Here is a 25230-nt window from a genome sequence, read left to right as displayed (position 1 = left end):
GGCCGTTTAAAAGTCGTGAGATGAAGTGTTAGTCCCTTTTAGAAAAAAAGTAGAACAAGAAGATCTGCTGCATGGCAGAATATATTTAAAATTCAGATGAAGACTATAGATGGAATCCTGTTTATATTTAATCAAACCAAGTTGCACTCTTAGAGCTGTTTCTACAGAGCTTTGCTCACAGCTGAATGAATCATTTGCAATGTGTAATTTGTGGTGAATTTAGTTTCCTTTGTGGAAACATCCGTCAGCAGAAAATTTACAGATGTGGTTCAAAAGCACTTAAAATATTTTACATGGCATTCTATTTCCACTGTAACATCATGTTACACTGGTTATTCCATGTTGCTGCTCTAAAATAAAGCTTGGTAACTGTTGGCTGTTTCCTTAAATGCCCATTGTATGCAATTATTAATACAGAACCTGGGCTTGGTATCTTAGAATGATGGGGCTGGAAAGGTCTCGGATTCCTTCAAATTCATTCTGCATGTTGTGGCAAGATCAGGCCCCCTTCAGGTTATATTGTAGAACACAGTGTTCCAGATACAGTGGTGCCTCGCAAGACGAAAAGAATCCGTTCCGCGAGTCTCTTCGCCTAGCGGTTTTTTCGTCTTGCGAAGCAAGCCCATTGACGGCTTAGCGGATTAGCGCTATTAGCGGTTTAGCGGCTTTTAGCGGTTTAGCGGCTTAGCGGCTTAGAAAAAGGGAGGGAGGAAAAAAAACCCGCAGGAACTCGCAAGACGTTTTCGTCTTGCGAAGCAAGCCCATAGGAAATTCGTTTTGCGAAGCACCTCCAAAACGGAAAAGTATTTCGTCTAGCGAGTTTTCCGTCTTGCGAGGCATTCGTCTTGCGGGGCACCACTGTAATGAAAATGAGTTAGATAAGCTACACATCCACAGCGAAATCATTGCTGCCTCAACTCCAGTTATGGTAATCAACTTTGGCTGTGAAACAAATTGCATTGGCAGAATCTCTTTTTTAGAAGAAAACTTCTTATGGACTCCAGCCAACATCCTTAATCGTTCACACAGTCATGTTCCAGAGAAAGGGGCAGACCCCAAGATCTTAAGGTTCAGGCATTCTTTTTCAGTTTGAAATTATTAGGCTGATTGTAAAAGAGGGTTCTGGTGATAGATTAGTATGCCAGTTTGTGGGTGGCTATATAAAGTTTGTGTTAATGTGTTTTCTTCTGAATTTTCCGTCATTTTCACTATAATTATCTGTAGTGTCTTTAAAATTCAGTTTGTTCACATGTTACCGTGACACCTGTAAGCTTTCATGGACCTGCTCTTGCCACACACACTCAGCTTAAATTTGGTGTGAAAGAAGCCTGCCTTATCCAATAAAATGTGTTGTGTCCCCCCCCCCAACTAATCACCTCAGAGGGAGAGAGAGACAGCTGGGGATGTATGCTTGTAGGGCCCCCAATTGTTTTTGTGGTTTGTAAAATTGTTATTGTTATTGTTATTATTAAGTTAAATTTGTATACCACCCTGAAGATCACAGGGTGGTTCACAAGATAAAAACACAAATTAAAAACATAAAATACATACTAAAAGAGCAGCAAAATAAAATGAACCAATAGTAAAAGGAACTTCCCACAGACCATAGAATGTTAATCAGCCAAACGCCTGTTTAAGAGAGATGATTTGGCCTGGCTTCTAAAGATATGTAATGAATATCTTTTCAAAATACAGTGTTACCTCGGAAGTTGAACAGAATCCATTCCGGAAGTCTATTCGACTTCCAAAACTTTCGGAAACCAAGGCGTGGCTTCCGATTGGCTGCGGAAGCCGCGGAACACACACTTCTGGGTTTGCAGCATTCGGGAGCCAAAACGTTCACCTCGCAAGGCATTTGGGATCCAAGGTACGACTGTACTATGATGACGATGAAGGCCCCAGGCGAGTTTCCTTGGGGAGAGCATTCCACAAATAGGGAACCACTGCAGAAAACGCCCGCTCCCATGTTGCCACCCTCCAACCCTCTCCTGATCGCAGTGTCTGGGTCAGTTCATATGGGGAGAGTGAATTATTTAAGTCCTGAGCCATTTAAGGCTTTATCAGTCCAAAACGTTACATTGAATTTGACCCGGAAACAAATTTGCAGCCTGTGCAGTCAAGCCAGGATCAGTGTAATGTCCTCAAATTGTCGTTGTCCTGGTGAGCAACCTGGCCTTCGAATTCTGCACCAGCTGGAGTTTCCAAGCCGTCTTCAGAGGCAACCCCACATATAACACATTGCAATAATCTAACCTAGAGGTTACCAGAGCAATACACCCATGGGCCCAAAACAGTTGGTGACCACTGCCCATTACTTCCTTTGTTCTATACTTCATCTGAAGCAGGAAGTCACATATCTTCTTCATGGGCACGACAGCTAAACTCCAGATTTGGTACCTCGAGTGCCACTATGAACAGTTCAGGAAAAGTGATCTGTAAGAAGGGAGGGATGCCATAGTCTATAGAGCAATGAATTATCTCCTCTCTGTCATTCCCTTCCAGTTAAACTGTTCTACAGTGATATTGTGGTAAGAAATTATTTATTTCTTTGGTAGCTTATGATTTAGAGTTATGTAATGATACACTGCTTTTTGTTTGTTTATTGTGGTATAGCGGATGTATCTATTTTCATGATTATAAAAAATATTTATGAGTAGATATTAAAATACAATTATAATAGCTTATGATACTTCCAGAAAGGCAAATTGCTCATCAAGATAGACTAGTTTACTGAGCAATGTCCTGTAATAGTACCCTAGCATGTCAAGTGTTGAAATATTTCTCATGGAATTGAAACTAATTGAGAAATGGTTTAGTGAGCTTTAGTCTAGGCTGCTACTCCACATTATTACAATTCAGTAATTAGACATTATTTACTTCAAGTTATTTCATTTTATTTACTGCCTAGTGTTCATAAAGTGTGTTCTTTGTACAGTATATTTAGCGGTCAGATGTTTTGAGCTTTTAATTCTACACAGAAAACATACTGAGGAAATATTCTAAGGCACACTGTGATATGGGTGACGAATTATGATATGCAAGCTGCTACCTGATATATTCCTTTCGAGGGGATTTTCTGGCAACATGTCTACTCTCCTACAAAACATAGCTTTCTAAATATGCATAATGCTTCAAAACAATACAAAGCCTTTTGAGAGAGGAACTAAGTCCAGACTAGCATAAATGCCCCAGGAAGCACTGTTGCAGACAATTCTGATTCCCGATAACTCTGGTGTCCTGGTAACTGAGGTTATCAGGGACCAGTTTAGCTCTCACTGGACAAACTAAAAGCTGGAGGCCATAGGTCGCAGCTTGTAGTTTGGAGAAAGCTAAATCACAAGCCCAGGTTCAGACAGCAGCAGAACAACCAGGGTGGAGCAAAGCAGCTGCAATCTCCCACGTGATTACACATTCATGCTAAGCCATGCTTTGACTTAGCACAATGTGCGAGCCAGACCATTGGCTCCAAAAAGATGGAAATTTGCTGCAGCCAGGCAGGCGGCTGAATGGAGGAAGTGTGGCTTGAATGCAGACAGCCTGCGTTATATCTGAGAATAAATTATAGGGCTCTTTCATTGTCTGAAAGCACTTCTAGGTGTTCCAAAATTTTATTTTCATCCGTAGCTGTCGTTTTTGTGGCTTTAATGGGAATGCACAAGTGTGAAGTTGCTCTTTACAATTGCATTTTGCGAATAAACACCTGTGTGATCTAAATCTTGTAGGAATGCTTGCATTAGCTACACAGTTATAAACTGAGCCTGATCTGTAAATCTGTTTCCGAATTCAATGGCTCTCTCAACCATTGTATTTTAAGAATGAACTATGGGAGTGGTATTGCAGGGAATGAGGTAGTTGATTCCTTAAACAAGTATACAAAGAAACAAATTGTGAAAATCTCTATTCATGTTGCACTTCAAAGAGTAGAGAAGAGAATGGATAATGCCCTTTAGCTTACAAGTTTTGTTCAGTGTTTTACATTGAAAGAGTGTATTTGTTAAATTTGTGAAGACAATAGGCTCCATAAACAAAAAACTACACAACTTAAAACTGGCTCAAAACTGGGGGACAAATTAAGCTTATAGGATAAAAGATATTAGGATATCCTATCTATCTATTTTTATTTTGAATTACATTAAGAGATTAGTAAGTCAAAAACGTAAGAAATTAGTGTCTTACAGGCTTTCTATTGCCAAAACATGCCATGCAAATAATTGCAAGTTTCTGAATTAATTATCCTTTAAATATTACTTAGATAAAATGTGGGATTAGGCCACAATGGCAAAACTAACCATTTATATAGGGACAAAAGAGTGCAGACTATACAGTAGTGAGATAACTTCATAGTATACTGGAATCTTTTCATTGAATAGTATAAAATAATTTACTAAATCCAAATATAGTTTGCTTTTAATTGTTTTGCATCAATTGAGAGATTAGTAAATGAGCTCCTGGCCCTCAGGGAACAGGATTTTCCCTTGAGGCCAAGGTGGTTGACCTGGAGAAGCAGAGAGGGTAGTGCATGCTGCCTTTGGGGATACTGTATTTTGGTGTGTCCCAGTTCCAGGATGATAGCTTCCCTGCTGTCATGGAGAATGAGTGTCTTGGGGAAGGAGCTCATCACTCTGAGAGAAGGAGGAAGTGATTTTTAAGAAGGGACTCATTCCTTGTGTGATGGGTAGTTATCCTCTCATGCCAAGGCTACTCCTCCGGAAGGTTAAGAAAAGCTGGTAGTGAGCGATTATGTCTTTAGAGACACAGGAAGCTGGGTATGTGATGGGTCTGCAGACCGCAGGATTTGCCTGCTTGGTGAGAAAGTTGTGGGTGTCGCCTCTCAGCTAGATAGCCTGGTTGATATGTGTTGGGGAAAAGACACCGTTTATGGTGCAGGTTGGCACCAATGACACTGGGAAATGTAGTTGTGATATTCTGGAAGCAAAATATAGGCTTCTGGGTTGTAGATTGAAAGATGGCTTTCTCAGGGATGCTGCTGGTTCCACATGCAGTGCCAACTAGAATGGCACAGCTGTGTAGTCTCACTGAGTGGATGAGGGTTGGATTTGGTGGGCACTGGGGAACATTGGGAGATAAACTGGGCCTCCACGAAAGGGATAGGTTGAGATGACCATGCTATCTCTGCAGTACGGACCACTGGAGATGCCTCTCCCTGCCTTTCCGTGAGAGCATTTACAATCAGCATTCTTGTTACCTCTTGAGAGTTGCTCCCATTCATTGTCTTTTAGAATGGTGATTAGGAAATCCTGAACATTAAACCTCCCGAGGTCTTATCATCCAGTCAATTTCACGCATGCATGTAGAGTTCAGTGAAAATGGGAATGTGCAAATGATGCAGAAATTGGACCCATGGAGTTTCATACTTCTAACATGGAGCTCTTTCTATCTAAAGCATGATTGGCCTTTGATTCTTTAAACTAGAAAACTCTGCTTTGAAATCAGTGGGATTCAAGAGGCTGCCAGAATAATAGAAGCTTTGGATATTTTGCCTATTATCTCTTTTTTAAAATATTTCAGCTGGTAAAAAGACAATGCTAGATGATTTTTAATGTTTAGCATTATATATAGAAGATGTTTCCATACTTCAGGTATTAATCGTACCAGCATTTGAGAATTGCATTCGATTTCATTTTGATTATTCATTGGCCATACCCAAGTACCTGCTTCACAGCAGTAAATCACATATCAGTCACAAACCTATTAAATCCTTTGTCTTAGGGCTGTCAGACATTAGAAATTTCAACTGATGAATTGCCTGACTTTTAAGTAGTTAAATTCAAATACCTGCGCTGGGAAATCACAGAAATGTTGAGGATACTAAAGGACAAGTTCAGTTATTTTTCCAGTTTGGGATCAAATAAAAGCCACTGTCATTAGAAAGCAAACTTTAATATTTCTGTGTCCTTCACAGTGTATTGATAAAGCCCTAACAGCTGGGTACCAGGTTACCATCTCCTATAGGATTTCACTCAGGTTTTAATATGTTGTAATATGTTTAATATGTCCTTTTCCCACCAAAGTCTGAAGTGCTTTTGTTAGGGATTTGGTGACTGAGCCCTGGGTCTGAGCCCTGGCTGGTGATCTTCCAACGAGAAATATTTTTATTCATGCAGTCTGTGTACATAGTTACTTTATATATGTTGGATACTACAAATGTTCCTATAATAAATTTCATTTCCTTTTAAAGACACAAGTTGCGAATTATTTGTCCTTTTACTGTCTACATTTTGGTATTCCAAGCTACAGAACTAAGAGCCACAGACTGAATATGTCAAACAATTCAACTTTGGGGTGTTTTATTGGGTTATAACATTGTATAATTGTGATTATTTCTAACCCCTGGGCATACATATCCCCTGGTACAGGGATGGAGGTGTAAGAAACTGAAATGAGACATGTTCCCCCACTGATGGACCACAATTCTAACCCAGAACCCTTCTGGTTTATGAGTCTTTAGCAAACTAATCAGTGATCCAGTTCAGTGATTTGGGATGAGCCTGAGAACACAGTGTTTTTGATACTGAGTAATCTTCTATACTTATTGCCACTTTATTCCTGTCATGTTTTGAGTATTAGCTATGACATCATGCCTACCCAACATTTTAGTTGTACTGTGATTTAAATATATATATATATGTATATATATCAACTTGCTTTGCAGAGACTCTTCTAGATGACTTCCTTCTCACATATACAGTCTTCATGACAACAGATGATTTGTGTCAAGCTCTCCTAAGGCAATATCCTTCACTGGTGCATTAATTTAATTTTCCCTAACCCACTTTACATTAGCTTTTAAATATGAGTCGTGGAGGAGGACCAAATGAACCTTCTTCATTTCTTAAATCTGAGATTTAATGTTTCCTTGGTTGTGGGTTCCTTAACTTGGAATACTTATTGTGCTAAAAACCATCAAGGGAAGGAAGAAATTATAGATGTTTCTTGCAGAAAACGAAAAGTATTGCACTTGGTGTCTCAGTGGACTTCACTTTACAAAGACTGGTTACATGAAGATGAGCATCTTAAGCAATTTCTCAAGGTATGTCCACACAGCTGCGTTTCAACACTATATGATAATGTCATTGATATATGCTTGTAAATTGAGAAACAGATGGGAAGTGAACTTATTAAATGCAAAGACAACTTTACAAATTACTATAATTGAAGGGCATTGCTCTCTCTCTCTGAGCATGGGTGGTGGACCTTTTGCATGTGTGGCAAGGCATGCATTGTGGGATTTAAGATGCATCCTTACCACAGCAGGTGAATTTGCCTAATCAGTCCCCAACTTCTGTCTGCCTACCCCATGGCGCCTTGCTGCATAATGGAGAAGCCTAGAAAGATAAACCTACCAAGGCACTGGGGTGAAGCTATACAATACTGGTGTGCACTTCACTTGATTGCTACCATCTCAAACTCTGGACTTTATTTGTGGCATATTTGCCACTAAGGTTCACCACTACTTTTCTAAGACTACCATTTGACTCTAGCACAATTCTCTCTGTTGGAGAGTTGATATTAAAGAGAATCTATCATGACTAAGATCTGCAGCTTATTTGATCAGAATGCACGAGGTGGTCTATTTTTGTGATCTTTTATAAGTTTTGTAAGTGTGTTCAGCATTATTGAAGCATCAGTGGCATTTTTGACAAGTGTACCACCATTCAGATAAAACTGATCATCCCATTGTTGGGGGATCTGTTTGGAAAGACATTATTAAAGGAGTTAAGACAAGGCTATGTGGGGGAAGAATCTTTCTTTTGAAAAAGAACCATCTGCATGCACATTGTAGTAAGGGAGAATGAGAGAGAGTGACGAAGACTCCTGCTGAGCTGGAGCTGCCCAGAACTTTATGCTAAAACAAGCTCAGGAGCTAAATCTAACATGGGGAAGGACTGTAGCTTAGTGGCAGGTCATCTGCTTTGCACACAGAAGATCCCAGGTTCAGTACCCAGGATCTCTAGGCAGAGCTGGGTGAGAATCCTGGAGAACCACCGCAAATCTATGTACACAATACCAACTCGGATGGTTCAATAGTCTGACCCAGCATAAGGCAGCTTCCTATGTTTCTATTGTTGTTTTGTTTTATTAAAGGCTTATAAATATAAAGAGATCTGATCCTGAGATTTGAAGTTCATTACTGCATTCAAGACAGTATAAGTACAGTCTACTATTTGTTAGTATTGCTGTTGTACTTTCGATTGTTGGGCGGCAGAGCTGTGATGAATCTAGTATTACGCCGAGGAGAGAGATGCTTGGAAGCTTATGGCAGGCTTTAAGTAACATCCTGAAGTGTCACTTTAGAATGTTTGCACTGACTAATGAGAGTTGACACTTTTAACACCGTTACTTAGGAAGGGTACAGAGACGGCCTCTTAAGGCATCAGCTATTGTTGACTGGTGGATGTGTTTTAAACAAATTATGCGCTGAGAGATTTTAGCTTGAAAGCATTGGTGCAGTTTTGCTTTAACAAGCTAACAACTGATTTCCTGAAAGGGGTGGTATGATGTTTTGTACTTTAGCCATCAGATCAATTTGATTGATTGATTCTGTGTGTGTGTGTGTTTCTCTCTCTCTCTCTCTCTCTCTCTCTACCACTCCTTACTTTCAAGACAATATACAGGAATGTGTTAGATGATGTCTACGAATACCCTGTGCTTGAGAAAGACCTGAAAGAATTTCAAAAATTGCTGGGAATGCATCGTCGTCAGTAAGTTGCTGCTTTGCTTTTTAAGGCCTTTTGCAGAGTTATAATTAGTTTTCAGTTGACAATTTATGCTTTTGTTACTTGAGTGAAGTGAGGCCAGAAGCAGCGTAAGTGTCATTCCATGCGTTTAATATTTGTTCAGGCAACTACAAAGGAATAATTTGATACGACATGTTTGACACATACAGCGTTAGCAGAAATAGAGTAATTCTGATTCCGTCACACTAATTCATCCTTCTACTATGACTTATATTGTAAACAGAAGATTTGTAGCTAGTTGTTACATTAATATGTCTTTAATATTTGCAGTAGGGAGTGAATTGTATTTAAGAATTTAGACAACAGCAAACCCACTCACTGTGCTCTTTGGCCGACTGTTGTCCCAAACTCAGGCACAGCTGGCAGCGGACCAGAGTGAAGACTTTTCCGCTCTGGTCTGCCACCCAAGCACTGCGCCCCCCAACTTGCCCAGGGTCAGGCCATCTGAATTTAATGGATGGCGGGCTATCCCACTATCCTAAGCAGCTGGCCAGGGGAATTCCCCAATGACCAGACCATGAGGGAGTGCTCCCTGCCTCCCTGAAATTGAGAGGCCTTGCTGATGGGCCGCAACTGCCACCCACCCTGTGGCTGGGTAAGCAGCCATTATTGATTTCTCTATATGGGAAGAACCTTTGAAGTGGTGGCCAATCCTTAACATTTTTTAAGTCTGTTGTGGTCACACCTGATTTCCTGTATTTTTCAAAATACATGACAAGTGAATGAAATTATTTCACAGCTTAAAGCAAGTAATTGCTCAACAATAGTTGACAGTGTATTCCTGGTTACTTCTGTATTTTCCTGTTAGCTGTGCTAGTGGTTCTGAAACTTTTGCACATTGCAGTCTTCTTCCTTTTTCAGACATCCTACATTCCTTTCAATTTTTTGACTGTGGTTACACCATATCCTAAAGCAGCTGACAAAACTATGGACCTAAGTTGGAGATTTAAGCACAAATAACTGTGTTTTTTTTTCTTACAGGAGTGTGAGCTAAATACATTTGACTCCTACATTAAGACATGCACTATGTTATATGATGCACAGTCATTAAATTTATATACCGTATTTTTCGCTCTATAACACGCACCCGACCATAACACGCACATAGCTTTTAGAGGAGGAAAATCCGTAGGCATGCCACCCGTAGGCATTTCCTCCATAACACGCACAGACATTTCCCCTTACTTTCTAGGAGGAAAAAAGTGAGTGTTATGGTGCAAAAAATACAGTAATTGTCGAAAGACTGGATGTTAAGTATTGCCAAAGAACTTACTGGCTGAAGATGCGCTATGTATAGATTTTCAATAAACTTTAAATTCCTACATTGCTGGTTAGCACAGAATGCTGATCCATTTGGCTTTTAGGTGTGCAATGTTAAGATCTGCAGTTTTGTAAAAATTTCCATAGGAAAATAAGCACTTAAATCTTGTAAAATTATTTCTTGTCATATGAAACAAGGTGCTAATTAATGGCAAGCTTTTCTGCATTACATACAGCTGAGGTCAGTTGCAGCATCATTACTTCTCAGTAAACTGCTAGATTATATCTGCACAGGTCATATTGAATTCAGTAGGACTTATTTCCAGGTAATGCTACACTTGTTCCTTGGGCATAGATTTTAATGCCCTCTTCTCTTTGCTCTTGTTAACGGTAAAGATCTGGAATATATCAACAGTTAGTTTTTGAATAGCGAGACTAATGTATTGTCTTTTTGTTTCAGCACTGTAGATGAATATTCACCTCACAGAAAGGTAATGCATATAATTGGTTACTGGTGTGTACCTTTCTTTTTTTTAAACTGTCTAGTTCTTTCAATCAATAATGGCAAATGGCCATTAAATACGCTGTCCTGTACAGGTAGCATTGCTAAAAGCATTTGTTCTTGACAGTTCACCTCTGCTTCTAGTCATGCAAGCTAAGCTAAAGTCGCTCTGGCATTATTAGTGTTTAACTAGTCTGTTCTGAGATGCCAGAATTCAGCAAAAGCCAGTCAGCATGTCCTTGTCTGCTTCAAGTTAGATAGCTCTGAAACGGAGCAGATTTCAGCAAGCAAATCTGTAAGAGATACTGATTGCAAATGTCAGGGGGCTCTGTTGGAATAGAGGGTGTTGTGTAGTGTGTGTGGGAGACAGAGAGAGGGAGAGGGAGAGAGAGACAAAAATGTTATCCAAAAATTTAGGCCAGACTGTGTTGCTGTGGAAATGTGATGTTGTGGTCAAGGAGTTCACTATATTAAAGCTTAGAGGTATAATACTCTTCAAGATATGACAGTGGAAGCATAGAAATCAGAAAATAAGATTGTGCTGAAATTTATTACAAAACCACTTGTCCAAAATGACAGCTCCCAGTTTATTTAGCCCAAACAGGGTGGGTGGGTTTCTTGTTCCTTTTTCTTTCTTTTTTTAAACCGCCCAACCATTTGCAGTCAGATTTATTTTCAGTGTTTCAGTAATTGCATTTTGTTCATTTTTCTTTTCCTCCATCTCCCTCCCTCATAGCATAAAGCCATTTTACATCAGTTCAGTCTCAAGGAGAACTGGCTCCAGAACAGAGGGACTGTGAATGAAACAGAGGAAGGTAAGCATAATGGATGTGGAGCAAAGGAAACAAGGAGGATGTCATTATACTATATTTTTGCATATATGTTGGAAATAAAGAACCTTTTTCAGTGACAAAGGTAAAACCACTCAAAAGACCATAGAGCTATGAGTTGAGAAGCATCCAATGCAGTGAAAATAGTGCTTAGTCAAAGTGTCAAATATGTCTCTCTTCCTATGAAAATGTAAAGTGTCAACTGCTACATTAAATTTTCTCCCAGCATCTGTAATAAGGATAAAAAAAGTCCCATGGTGGAGGTGAAAATATATAATAGTTTGAAAAATAAATTGGATATTGGGATCATTTCGTGTATCTAGATTTCAACCTTTCAGGTGGAATGCCTTAAGAGTTTAATATTAACTCAGCTAAAGATGAAACCTGAGTTGCCGAATTATATGTTTGGCCTTTAACGTGATTGATTGGGTAACCTGTGGCCCTCCAAATGTCCCATCATTCCTGACCATTGTTGCCTGGGGCTGATAGGATAACTCTAATCAGCATGGGCATCGGCAGGAATTGACTGAGTGGTTACACAGCCTGGGTAGCTAAACCTGACCTCTGAATAAGTTGTATTCCTTCACTGACTGTGAATTGGTAGACCTCCTCTCCATCTAGTGGTGAATCTGGCGCCCAGATCACTGGTTTTGGCTTACTTCTGAAAACCTCAGTACTTTGTCTGGCTAATTTCATCTCCCCCCAACCCTTAATCAATTGCACTGCTGCTACAATATGCATCATAGCCCCTCCCCCCTGCACTTCATACCTTCCTGGGAAGCTTAACAATATTATACTACACTACTGCAGTTTGATAATGATGGGTGGTATCTGCATTGGCATCAACAGCATTTTTTAAAACTGTTTTTGACCTGAGTTAGAAAGATCAGGAGCTTTAGTCTTTGCTACTATCTTTTGTTTTTTATTTGATGCACTGCTCCCCAGTCACAGCTACACTAAGATTCTAGAAATCTGAATGGTTTTCTATAGTGCACCAATCACATCTCCGCCAACTTAATACCGACTTAAGTTGCTTAAAAACAAACCAAGATAAATAATGGGTATTCACTCTAGTTTCCTCTTTGTCTAATGGGCCAGATCTGCTTTCCTAAATGCCAGTCATTGCTATGAATTCATTCATTGGCTAGAGTACTTTTCTAGCTCCCCCCCCCCCCAAGCTGATTTATGAAAATAAAATGATCCAGTTAAGGAGAGAATGCTAATGGGTAATGTTTCCCCAGCATAGCTATCCTCTCTGAAGAAGGGTGTCCTTTGCATGAAGAACTAAATACTGTGCTGGTCAGGTTTATTGCCAGTAAAAAAAAAAAAAAGCAAAGGACCTCTGGACAGTTAAGTCCAGTCAAAGGCCACTATAGGGTTGTGGCGTTCATCTCGCTTCAGGCCAAGGGAGCCAGCATTTGTCTGCAGACAGCTTTCCGGGTCATGTGGCCAGCATGACTAAACCGCTTCTGGTGCAACGGGACACCGTGACGGAAACCAGCGACGGAAACCAGAATGGTGGTTCTGTGGTCTGAATCTGCGCAACAGGAGGGTTAGCACCTGTTCATCTGTCACAGCTCCTGCCAACCTAGCAGTTTGAAAGCACGCCAGTGCAAGTGGATAAATGGGTACAGCTGCAGTGAGAAGGTAAATGGCATTTCCATGTGCTCTGGCACTCATCACGGTGTCCCGTTGCACCAGAAGTAGTTTAGTTGTGCTGGCCCCATGATCTGGAATGTTGTGGACAAATGCCAACTCCCTCAGCCTGAAAAGCGAGATAAGCGCCACACCCCATAGTCATCTTTGACTGGACTTAACCATCCAGGGGTCACCTTTCTTACCAGTTTAGCATTTTACACATTCAAATTGTGACTTGGTTTTGGTCTGGAAGCAGTATTAGGTTTTTTTGTCCTTGCATTTTTCTAGGAAGAGGAAATGTGCCTGTAGGTCCGTGTGGCAGCAGCTGTGGCTTCAGCTGTCGAGGAATGACTGTCAAACCAGATGTTAGCCAAAGCATCCCAGCAATTTGGAGATGTTGCACCCTTCATTGAAATCTGCTTCTGTCTGTTGATTGAATTATTTTCTCTCTTTTCACAGTTTTTTGTCGTGTGTATATAACAGAACATTCTTACGTCAGCGTAAAAACTAAAGTATCCACTTCAGCTCAAGAGATCTTGAAAATTGTAGCAGAAAAGCTCCAGCATTCGCAGGAAGACTTGGCTCTGGTGACTCTTTCATTCTCTGGGGGTAAATTATTTTCAGCTATCAGTAGACCCAGTTTTATTCTCCTTCATTCTCTGTATCTTATCTATAAAGAGAGGGCTGGCACTTTCTAGTGCAAGGATAGGGCTGTTCCCCTATGGGTCCACAGCTGGATGACCATAGTTACAATAAGGAGCTACTTAGCAGAGAGGAGTTTCCATGGCAACTGCTAATTCTTTGGTACTGTTGGATAATGTATTTCCACATCGGGTCTGGATTGCAAAGGAGTGTTCTCGTGTTCAGAAACATGTTATAAGGTTTGCCATTAAGAGATAAATCTCCCACTTCATAATTTAAGCTAACCTGAGAGGTAGCTGTAAAAAGGGAAGTGACTGTGAAAGAGATATTTCCCCTTTGGACTAGCTGAAGTGTACTTGTACATGGAAGAAAGAAGGGGGAGGAAACTGAAAAATATGACTTCTGGGAAAATGTGTGTTTTGTAAGACAATGTAAGTAATGGGGTTCCCCCCCCCCAGTTTAAAAGACCCCTGCCTAGAGTCCACAAATCATTGTGAGAAATAAGTTTTCATATTTAATTCTTAAAAAAAACAATAACCAAGGCCCAATTACCTGCCCCTTTTTGGGGGGGGGGCGGGAATTAGACTACTGCTGTTGATCTGTTTGACCAGCCTGGCTTTGGTATTTTACAGTAGGATTTTAGAGTCCCTGGAAATATGCTTAATTTTGTTACATCATAATATTATACGAGGAAAATACATAGTAAATGGTTAAACCAAAAATGTGATGGAGTCTATCAAAAGGCAACTGAGTGGATTTATTACACAGTGTAGATTCAAAGGTGCTCCTTTGATGTACATGTGTGTGCCCAACACATATAGACTGCTCTGTTTTAACATGTTTGCTATTTACTGTTTTCTGCCCATATTAATGAGGCACTTTTGCTGCATAAGCCTCACAGCAGTAGGTCAAGAGCTATTACACCCATTCAGTTCAGGGATGTTAAGACAGGAGACGGACCTGAAAGCAACAGGAGCAATGGGAGATTTAGTTATCATCGGCCGGTAGGGGAGTAGTAGTAAGTGAATGAGATTGGGCTGATAGAGAAATTCCTAGAGAAACTACTCTTAGTGGTTTCAGAAACTATAAGAAGCATATATGTACTTACTCATGATAGATACAGTGAATTCTGACTGTAAGAATGCATTTTGTTCTGCAAAATATGTCGATATTTCTTTTTTTTCTTCTATACTAAAGAAAAGCATGAATTACAACCAAATGACCTGGCAATCTCCAAATCCCTTGAATCGTCGGCTCGTATGTTCGTATTTCGGAAGAATCTGACAGATACTCTGGTAAGGTTGTGTGTGCAGGGTTCCAAAATCTTCTGGCTTCCCTCAATATCCAAAGTAGCTGTGAGTTGTAAGGTTGTACTAAAAACCATGCTAGGTATTTTTATTGGGCCAACCAAAGTGTTCCAAAATAATGTGCAAGCTTTTGAGTTCCCTAGAACTTTTCATTGGACTAGAATAAAGCCTCGGAAGGGAGAGAGAAAAAACAGCTGGTGTTGAAGCCTTGAGTCTACATCAGCTGACAGTCTTGAGAAGGTAGTAAACAGCCAAATGAGGCTCTGTCTAATGTGCTGGCTTCATCTAATGTGTTTTCTTTCTATGGCTGTAAAAAGCGTTTAAATTACACAGTTAAATCCTGTGGACTTCGCGTCACAGTAATATTTTTACACAACCTTTACAGCCAGGAAAACATTATTAGAAAATAAGATTAATTATTTTTAAAGGTAAAGGTAAAGGTACCCCTGCCCGTACGGGCCAGTTGTGTCCGACTCTGGAGTTGTGCGCCCATCTCGCTTAAGAGGCCGGGGGCCAGAGCTGTCCGGAGACACTTCCGGGTCACATGGCCAGCGTGACGAAGCTGCTCTGGCGAGCCTGCACCAGAGCAGCACACGGAAACACTGTTTACCTTCCCGCTATAAAGCGGTACCTATTTATCTACTTGCACTTAGGGGTGCTTTCGAACTGCTAGGTGGGCAGGAGCTGGGACCGAACGACAGGAGCTCACCCCGTCGCGGGGATTCGAACCGCCGACCATACGATCGGCAAGTTCTAGGCGCTGAGGTTTTACCCACAGCGCCACCCGCGTCCCATTAATTATTTTTACCAAAGCTTTATAGAGATATGTTTTTATCTATACTGTGAATTTTGTTTTAAGTGACACCTGCACTACATGCATCTTAAGGCGGGTAATTCAGTCAAATGGAAACTGGCATTTCTCATTGAGGGAGAGGGCATTCATACTAACTGCTTTGGTGTTGAATACAAGCCTTTGTCTTAGAAGAAAATATCACTCATATGCTGTGTATACCTGCTAGGAGTTTGGTGTCATATCAACTTAAGAACTAATAGATAACAGCTTTGGTTTTACTCGCTTTGGAAAAACAGAAGCAATCTAAATGTGCACAAGTAGCAACCAATCTCACCTTTAAGGGACAGCTGTTTCATTTTCTTTTTTAAAAAATGTCTTCATGTCCAGTGTGTCTAGAATCAATCATTTTTCACCGTAGATTTTTTTAATGAAGTCTTTTATCATGGATTCTGACTGGAACCATGTTTGGCACTCGTACTATAAAATATAATGCATTTGTTTTCTGTTGAACATAATAAAACATTTTACTTGGAACACAAACCTCGCTGGTGTAGAAATTCAGTTCATAGGCCAAACGCATTTGAGATGTTGGTTTCAGTATAGCTATGTTCAGGCATTATTAGGAATGACAGGATCTGTCCATTTTTGTTCTCTCGGTTTCTAATTTTTCCATTCTTAAATTCAGCTCTCCACATTTTGAAGAAATTTGGGATTTATTTATTTTAATCCTCATGAAAATTCTTATTTATTATTAGCATAATAATAACAACAGCCACAATAATAACAACAACAACCATAACAACAACAACAATTTCATTATTTATATCTTGTGCATCTGGCTGGGTTTCCCCAGCCACTCTGGGCGGCTTACAGCATATATGAATACACAGTAAAACAACATATTAGTGTGAATTTCTCCTAATAAACACTTTCAAACTACAGTTTTGACTAATACACACATTTCTGCAAGCAGTTTCTCCTAATACAATGCATTTTTGCATGTTATTTTCACTAATATATTTGGTTTTTATGCACACTTTCCCAGTATATTTGCATCTTTGTAAACATTGTTTGGCTGACAAAGTTCAAAATTGCAAATTATTATCAATCAGTCAGTCAAATTATATATATAAGTGCAATTTCAGAGGATAGTTGTTTCAATTATCATATTCCAATGATATATTTATCATATCAGAATGATATTTATCTATATTTATCAGATGATCTCCGTAGACACCTGGATCGAGGCGGGTCAGGACTGCTGATCCTTTTAGATTTGTCAGCAGCCTTTGACATGGTCGATCATGATCTTCTGGACCACCGCCTCGCAGACGTGGGGATACAGGGCATAGCCCGTAACTGGTTGTGCTCTTTTATCTCTGGTCGGGGTCAGAGGGTGGCACTAGGGAGGGAAATGTCATCGCGCCACTCCTTGGTGTGTGGAGTGCCACAGGGCGCAATTCTCTCCCCGATGCTTTTTAACATCTTTATGCGCCCCCTTGCCCAGATTATCTGGAGCTTTGGGCTGGGCTGTCACCAATATGCTGATGACACTCAGCTCTATCTGCTGATGGATGGCCACACCGACTCGACCCCGAACACACTGACCAGATGCTTGGAAGCTGTGGCTGGATGGTTTCGTGGGAGCCGATTGAAACTAAATCCTTCGAAGACAGAGGTCCTATGGCTAGATCGGGATGGCATGGGGATGAGGGACCAACTCCCTTCTCTTGCGGGGGCCCAATTAGTGCCATTGCCTTCCGTTAAGAGTTTGGGTGTAATCCTTGACGCCTCCCTTTCCATGGAGGCGCAGGTTACAGCAACAGCCAAGGCGACATTTTTCCACCTTCGCCGCCTCAAGCAGTTGGTCCCTTACCTTTCCCGCCCCGACTTGGCCACAGTGATCCATGCGACGGTCATCTCCAGGCTTGACTACTGTAATTCGCTCTATGCGGGGCTGCCCTTGAAGCTGTCCCAGAAACTCCAGCGGGTACAGAATGCTGCAGCGAGGCTCCTCACGGGGTCTCTGCCATGGGAGCATATTCACCCAGTGCTTTTCAAGCTGCACTGGCTCCCAGTGGAGTACAGGGTCAGATTTAAGGTGCTGCTTTTGACCTTTAAAGCCCTTCATGGCCTAGGACCCTCATACCTACGGGACTGCCTCTCCCGGTATGCCCCACGGAGAGCCTCAAGGTCCATAAATAGCAACACCTTAGTGGTCCTGGGCCCTAAGGAAGTTAGATTGGCTTCAACCAGAGCCAGGGCCTTTTCAACTCTGGCTCCGGCCTGGTGGAACGCTCTGCCTCATGAGACCAGGGCCCTGCAGGATCTGATTTCTTTCCGCAGGGCCTGGAAGACAGAGTTGTTCTGCCTGGCCTTTGGCTTGGAGCCAATTTGATTCCCTCCCTCCCTCTCTCTCTCTCTCTCTCTCTCTTTTTTTCTTTCTTTTCCTTCTCCTCCTGCGATGAGGCTACATTTTAATATTTTAATGTTCCATTATTTTAATGTTGTATTTTATTTTTGTTTTTAAGTTGTAATCATTCTTCTTGTTTTTATTATTGTTTGTAAGCCGCTTTGAGCCCGGCCTTGGCTGGGGAGGGCGGGGTATAAATAAAAAATATTATTATTATTATTATTATTATTATTATTATTATTATTATATTTATCAATTATCATATTTATCAATTATCATATTTATCATATATTTATCAAATATTTATCAAATATTTATCAAATATTTATCAATTATCATATTTCAATTGGTCTTTAAATGCATACTCCATCTCCCCCCTTCCTCAGGCATTATGTCTGAGTCATAAATATTAGTGGGAGCATGGGGCATAGGGTCCTGTTTACCGGTTTTGTCTACCCTGTCAGCTTCCAACCTTTCTGGCTAGAGTAGAAACATCTGAAGATGACTATTTACCTGCTTTCACTTCAGTGCGTATATAACCCCTGCATGATTGGAAGCACTGTATCTGATCACACTGAGGCTTCCATGAGCATTCAGGTGAGCATGAGTAGAAGTCCCCTTCAGATGTTCCTTTTTCAACATGGGGAAACAGAGAGGACACAATATGTGTGGCCTGATGTCACTTACCTGTGCTTGTATTTTCTGCACAAGCTTTATGCCTGAACTGGGCTTATGGTTTTCTGTGATGTGTTTTGGTTGGGTTTTTTTGTTTGTTTGTGTGTGTGTGTGTGTGTGTGTAATTGATTCTTAAGAGTGGTAGAGTTGCCTAATGCAATAAGAATGCATTGATCTCCTTAGTATTGAAAGCTAATTCAGTCTTAGAGCCCATAATTCTTTCAAGGCAAACAGTTTAGACAAGGTACTGAAAAAACATTACTTTATGGTCAAGATTTCAATTATGTATGCTTGTTCAGGAACTATTTCAATCTGTTATTGATTTAGAACCCTTTTGCTGAAAATGAGGAAGCCCAGCAAAGGTCAGTGAGAATTCTGGGAATTAACACGTGGGACCTTGCTTTGGAATTAACAAATTTTGACTGGAGTCTCTTCAACTTGGTTCATGAGGTAAGGTGCAATGGATGGAAATGCTTGCTGTATTCAGTGCTCAGTTCTCCAGTTTGGGCTGTTTTCAACCAAATGTTTGCTCATGTAATGCCTTCTTCTGGTCATCTCATAGTATGCAACTTTCTGTGACCAATACAAGGGCAGGATACAAATGGGTTAAACTTTGAACCAAAATTCATGTGCATAAGTAAAATGCAAAGTGTCTCTCATTGCTTAATGGAGCTAATTTTTACTGCCACCCAAATTAATTTAAAAAAATCTAAATTACTTGAGACTTGGAGGAACTAAAAAGGACAGAGTTCATCAGGCTGTCATTAGTTCTCAGACTGAAACCTATAGCAGCAATTAGTGGATGCCAAGTTGGAAACAAACCGTTCTTGCATTTTTCATAACTATGTCCAGGAGGATAATTGCGGAAAATCTCACAAGATTACTTGAAATTCTGGACTCTTTCTGAACTGCTTGAGGTTCGTTCATAAATTATTAAAAGGAGTTGTCTGGCCAAGTATCAACAGTTACACTTTTCAGAATGGTTAAATTCTCATTTGCATTTTTTAAAAGCCTAATTACTCTTTTAACTGTCTTCCAGCAAGAGCTGATATACTTCACCTTCAGCAGAAAGGGCAATGGGGAAAACACTGTGAATCTTAGTCTTCTGCTTCAAAGATGCAATGAAGTTCAACTCTGGGTTGCTACAGAAATACTCCTTTGCAACCAGCTCTGTAAACGTGTACAGCTAGTGAAAAAGTTCATTAAAATTGCTTCTCAGTAAGTTTCAACCAATGTGAATGTTGAATTCACATTCAGTCTTTTAAAACTGTACTTAAGGATAATGAAATGATAGAAAGGTGTATTGCTGTGCCATGAATTTGACTAGTACTTTGTGATGTGCATATAAAATGCTACACGAGGCAAGGACAGACTATTTTGTCTTAAAAACACACACACACACACACACACACCAATTTAATAATGTGAGCTTTTCACAGCCAAGACGCAGCTGGGACCACAATAGTACAGATTGTTCAGACTGTAGTGGAAGATAAAAAAAAGAAGAACTGGCGGGTATTAGAAGTCACCCCAGAACTGGCCCTACTGAACATCTTCCATTAATAATGCCCACTTACATTATAAAGAGCTCATAACCCACCTACTCTCAGCATCCAGAAGCTTCCTAACCAGACACTGGAGAGAACTGTTAGGAGTAAACATGGACCAATAGTATCAAATTGTATGGGAAACAGCCTTACTAGAAAAGCTAACCAATAAACTGAAACTGACATGGGGACAAATGGAGGAAGACACTTTCACTCCAGTATGGTTCCCCTTCATCAGCAACATAGCCCAACAAGACAACAACAAGAATCCGCTGACAGCATATGAATCGATATAGCTAACCTGATCCAAAAATCCACTCCCTCACAGTCACACACACATAAACCAGTATCATTACAGCCAACCAACCAACCACACCCTAGGCCACCCCTTAACCTCTCTCACCACTAAGGAAAGATAACAAGTGAATAGAAAGAGAACCTACACAAGTGACTGACACAAAACTCCACACATACACTAAGTAGAAGAATAGAAGCAGCCCCACCCTCCACCCCTCTTTACTTCCATCCTTATACTGCATGCAACACTAATGTCTCACAACAAATGAAACTGATCTGTAGAAAAAACAATGCATATATTTTTGTAAACTAATAAATCTTTAATAAAAATGATTATATATTTTTAAAAGATTCAGCATGCACCTATATATAGATCACAGATAGACCATAGAACTTAGTGTGTGTGCACACAGAGATAGAGTTCTGTGTGTAGAACCTCTTTCTTGTTTTACTCTTCATATCTTCTGTGTTCAGGGTTGTAGTCTTAAACAACATTAAACTATTAATCAGTAATCAGTAAAATGCTCTCTTTTTTGCATTCCCTGTTGTCGCTTACAGGGAACTCTTCATGATCCACTTCAATTAGGTACTCAAAAGTTACCAAATGTTTTGTCATCTGAACTAAAACATGGATATGTTGTCTATGTATTACCTCATTTGCTCAGCAATTCTAGTATCAGTTGACTTAGTACACTGGCATTCAGTTAAAATACATTTTAAAAACTGTTCTTTCAGACTAGTTAAAGTATACTGTGCATTTATACCCCACCTTGGAAACTTATTGAAGAGCATGACATAAAACCCTGAAATACATGACATACATGGAATAGGAATTCCCATCTGTGTAGCTTAGTGTGAAAAATACAACTATTTTATTAACTTGCAGATAAGCAAGTAAAAAGTATTTCTAGATAATCCATTTATAATGCAGCATACTCTGCAAATGTCACTCATTAAATGCATGACATCCATCCATTTTTTGCAGTAGTGTTTCTTGAGTTGCATTTCCCAAGCATGTAAATTGCAATTTTGTGTTGCTGAGAAAGTGAAATTCTCCCACCAGACAGCACTACACTGTTAATGCAATTGCTGTGTGGAACAGAGTTACATAGACAAGCAGGAAGCACCTGTTTGATAATCCGAATGTGACCAAAGGTAGCTAATAACTGATCAGGGGAATATATAGGTTGCACATTAATTAAATTTGTGGCAATAAACAACAAAATAAACTGGAGGTTACAAAAGAAAAAGAAAAATGATTCAGGATTGTAGGCATATGTGTAAACAACATTGGGAGAGATTTAATTTAGATAAGCTCAAAGCTGTGCTACTAAGCAATACTAATTCCAGGATAAAGAAACAGAAACATGATTGCTTGTTAATGATTGGTAGTTTTGAGAAGACATTTGAATCTTAATAATAGAAAAATGAAACATTTGGAAGAAATATGCCACAGTTTCTAATAAATATAGTGAAACTTATTGCTGCACTTGGACTATCATATCTCTGAATTATAAGATGTGAATGAATTTCAGAGATGGATTTAGGGGAGCACAGCCAGTTTGATTGCACAGGGCAGTGAACCTCAGGGACAGTGCAACTGTTATTAAGAATGGAGCACAAGAAACAGCCGCTTGACTCTTCCTTGGCACAAGTGAAATGTGCAAATTCACATGAATGCACAGCCACAAATCTCAGGCTGCAATCCTAAAAATGGGGTCAGGTCCATTGAGCAAATGGGACTTGCATAGGATTGTTCTATTAGTCTTAAATCCTCAGTTGTTTTTAAAGTCAAATGTCACTGCACACACAGTAGGGCTAAAAAAGAAGAAGATTGCCTGCATTGTCCCTTTAAGTAAAACAAAAATGGCACCAAGGCAGCCTCAGATGAGGGAAACACTCTGCATAGAGGTACAAGAACTCTGGAAGCACCTTTGAAGGGGCTAGTGGTTAAATTAAAGTCATGAGTTTTGGCAGGAGGAAGTAAGTTACTCTCATGACATTAAAGTTGAGGAACAGAGGAAAACAATAATTTGGGGGGCATGTTACTGGGCCTGCACCTAATTGGGTCACTACAGAACTTAGTGTTAATATACTTGGAACAGTTAATCTACCATGCTTCTCCACGCTAGTAGTATTAAGGCTTTGAATATATAGAAAGTTACACCATGTGTTTGTTTTTTGTATTTTTTATTTTCATAGCTGCAAAGCCCAAAGAAATTTGAATTCATTCTTTGCCATTGTTATGGGTCTCAACACTGCATCCGTCAGTCGGCTTTCTCAGACCTGGGAGGTAATACAAGTATTTTGTTTTTAAAATTCATTAAAATTCTTGTTTTAGCTTTCAGCCCACAGGCCAACCTTGGCACACCTAGGAGGCCAATTTGGTTTATGAGGTTATTTCCCCTAAATCATACCCACCCACTCTCCAGCTGACATCACTTGTGACATCAGCTGATGAGCAGGAGGACAGGGTTTTATCATGCATTGATTGTGTGCCCTGTTCCCAGCAGGGAACAAGATTCTGCAGTCAAGGAAGCAAGATTTAATTTCTGCTCATTAGCAGATGAGTGGGGCTTAAAGCGCTAAAGATGTTGACTTAGCAAAATACTGGGGGGGGGATAGATATATAGATATAGATATAGATATAGATATAGATATAGATATAGATATAGATATAGATATAGATATAGATATAGATATAGAATTGGCTGGATCCCCAGGTCTAAAGTATGGAGCTAAACACACTTTCCAGCAGGAAAGAACCCCCAGCAGAGTACTGAAAAACACAAAATGATGCAGCACAGTTAAACATGGGAATAATAGTCTGATAGACCTTTAAAATATCCTGTTCTAGCCACTTATAGCCCTTCCCCCCCTCACAATAAATAGAGCACACAGTTAGTAAGTTTAAATACTTTACTTACAAACGCCAAAGGTTGGATTCATATGTTGTCCCATGCAGAACACAGGTAGAAATATTGGGTTTACAAAATACAGAAATAGCTCTAAGTATACGGTCTAAGCATGTAGCGAGCAAACTCAGGCTTGTCCTATCTCAGCGAGTTCACATGATGAAAGAGAATGAACAAAGGAGAAAACTTAACTTCCTTTCAGGTGAGGGCTGTGACCTACCTGAGTCTAGGAATACATTTCTGTGGTCTTAACCCCTTCGTGCATTAACTAAGCCTAAGCTTGCTAGTTATGTTTGATGGCAATTTTCCACAAAGACCAGAGTTGTTTGAAGGCTTAAGAGGGTATGGCAGAACCCTTCGAAGTGGCTTCGCCCTCCCTTGGAGGGCTGTCTCTAATCCTCAAAGGGATTGTAACAGATTCTTCTGTCACATGCTCCTGTGTTGTTGTGAAGTAGGAGAAGCTGCAACGGAGTCATTCCCTGAGTTTGAGGGTGATGGAAGAACCATCAGGTACTGAGGGGCCACTTTCAAGTGGTTCCTTTAAATCTTGGGATGACACTGGGAGATAGATGCAGAGGACACAATTCTTCCCTATTTAAAATAATAAAATCAGAAAAACTAGTGTTCCCCCTGAAACGTAGCTATCCCCACTGCTCCAAGGAGATTTTAGTATCAGTTCAGGCTAGCACTAATATACTGTTGATACATTTTACTTTTTTAAATGAAATAATCAGAAAGGCCTTAAGACAAATGAGGCAGACAGAGGTGTTAGTGAAGAAAATGAACACAGATTTTAGGAAGCAATTATAAAAGAATTATGAGAGGGGCAGTCTCAAAATGCAAAAGGATTTGCATCACTCTTAAACATTATTCATGATGAGCAACTTGATTTTTTATGAGTTTTTTATGATGGCTAGTCACTGAAAGAAATATTAAATACTTTTCAGCATGCTTGATTCCCTCCCCCAATCGAATCCCATTTCCTTTGATTTTTATTATTATTATTATTATTATTATTTTGGTGTGTTGCAGAGAATCCCTGGAAAGTTTAAGAAGCTGTTCGCTGAACTTGAAAGTTTGACAGTAAGTATACTTTCTACAGAAAAGACTTTGATTTCTCCAGTGGTTCTCTTCCAGTGCTTAATGCAGTGGTGAGGAACCTGCGGCCCTCCAGATATTGTTGGACTCCAATTCCCATTAGCGACAGCTGGGATGCCCAATGGTCAGAGATAATAGGTGTGGCAGTTCAACCGCATCTAGAGTTTCATCAGCCCTTGGTTGATGTAAACCTCATCATCTAAAGCTGGGATCCTTAGCTTTTTAGCTTACTGCAGACATATGTAGCTCCAAACTCTCTGTTCGCCCCTGGAGTGAATGACCTCTTATTTCACTCAGTCAGTCCTCTTTCTTTGAGAAACATTTATCTGCCTCATTTTCCAAGGAAACCTTTTATATTTAAAGCATATTGAGCTTGTGGGTGTGTAACAGATTACAAATTGCCATCCTTTAGAAAGGGTATTGATTTTCTTCTTTCCTTTCATCGCAATCAAATTGTTTCGGTAGGACCCTTCCCTGAATCACAAAGCCTACAGAGATGCATTCAAGAAAATGAAGTCACCGAAAATCCCCTTCATGCCTTTGCTCCTTAAAGG

The 25230-nt window shown here is 40.1% G+C and overlaps 1 protein-coding gene across 2 annotated transcripts in view; it reads left to right on the top strand.

Moving 5' to 3' along the window:
* RAPGEF5 (Rap guanine nucleotide exchange factor 5) overlaps window positions 1-25230 on the top strand; it is a 136943-nt gene that overhangs the window by 98356 nt on the left and 13357 nt on the right. The window contains exons 12-23 of one of the 2 annotated variants that reach the window (XM_079947974.1): window positions 6674-6752; window positions 6907-7051; window positions 8626-8723; window positions 10480-10510; window positions 11258-11336; window positions 13449-13598; window positions 14829-14926; window positions 19147-19269; window positions 19859-20037; window positions 22866-22956; window positions 24611-24661; window positions 25142-25229. In XM_079947974.1, the coding sequence (XP_079804100.1) occupies window positions 6674-6752; window positions 6907-7051; window positions 8626-8723; window positions 10480-10510; window positions 11258-11336; window positions 13449-13598; window positions 14829-14926; window positions 19147-19269; window positions 19859-20037; window positions 22866-22956; window positions 24611-24661; window positions 25142-25229 (1212 nt within the window). Of the gene's footprint in view, window positions 1-6673; window positions 6766-6906; window positions 7052-8625; window positions 8724-10479; window positions 10511-11257; window positions 11337-13448; window positions 13599-14828; window positions 14927-19146; window positions 19270-19858; window positions 20038-22865; window positions 22957-24610; window positions 24662-25141; window position 25230 lie in introns of both variants that reach the window. The other variant, XM_079947975.1, reaches the window with a different exon arrangement.

The sequence above is a fragment of the Podarcis cretensis genome (assembly GCF_951804945.1).
Source record: "Podarcis cretensis genome assembly, chromosome: 12".
NCBI lineage: Eukaryota > Metazoa > Chordata > Lepidosauria > Squamata > Lacertidae > Podarcis > Podarcis cretensis.
This window is presented reverse-complemented; position numbering and strand designations above follow the sequence as displayed.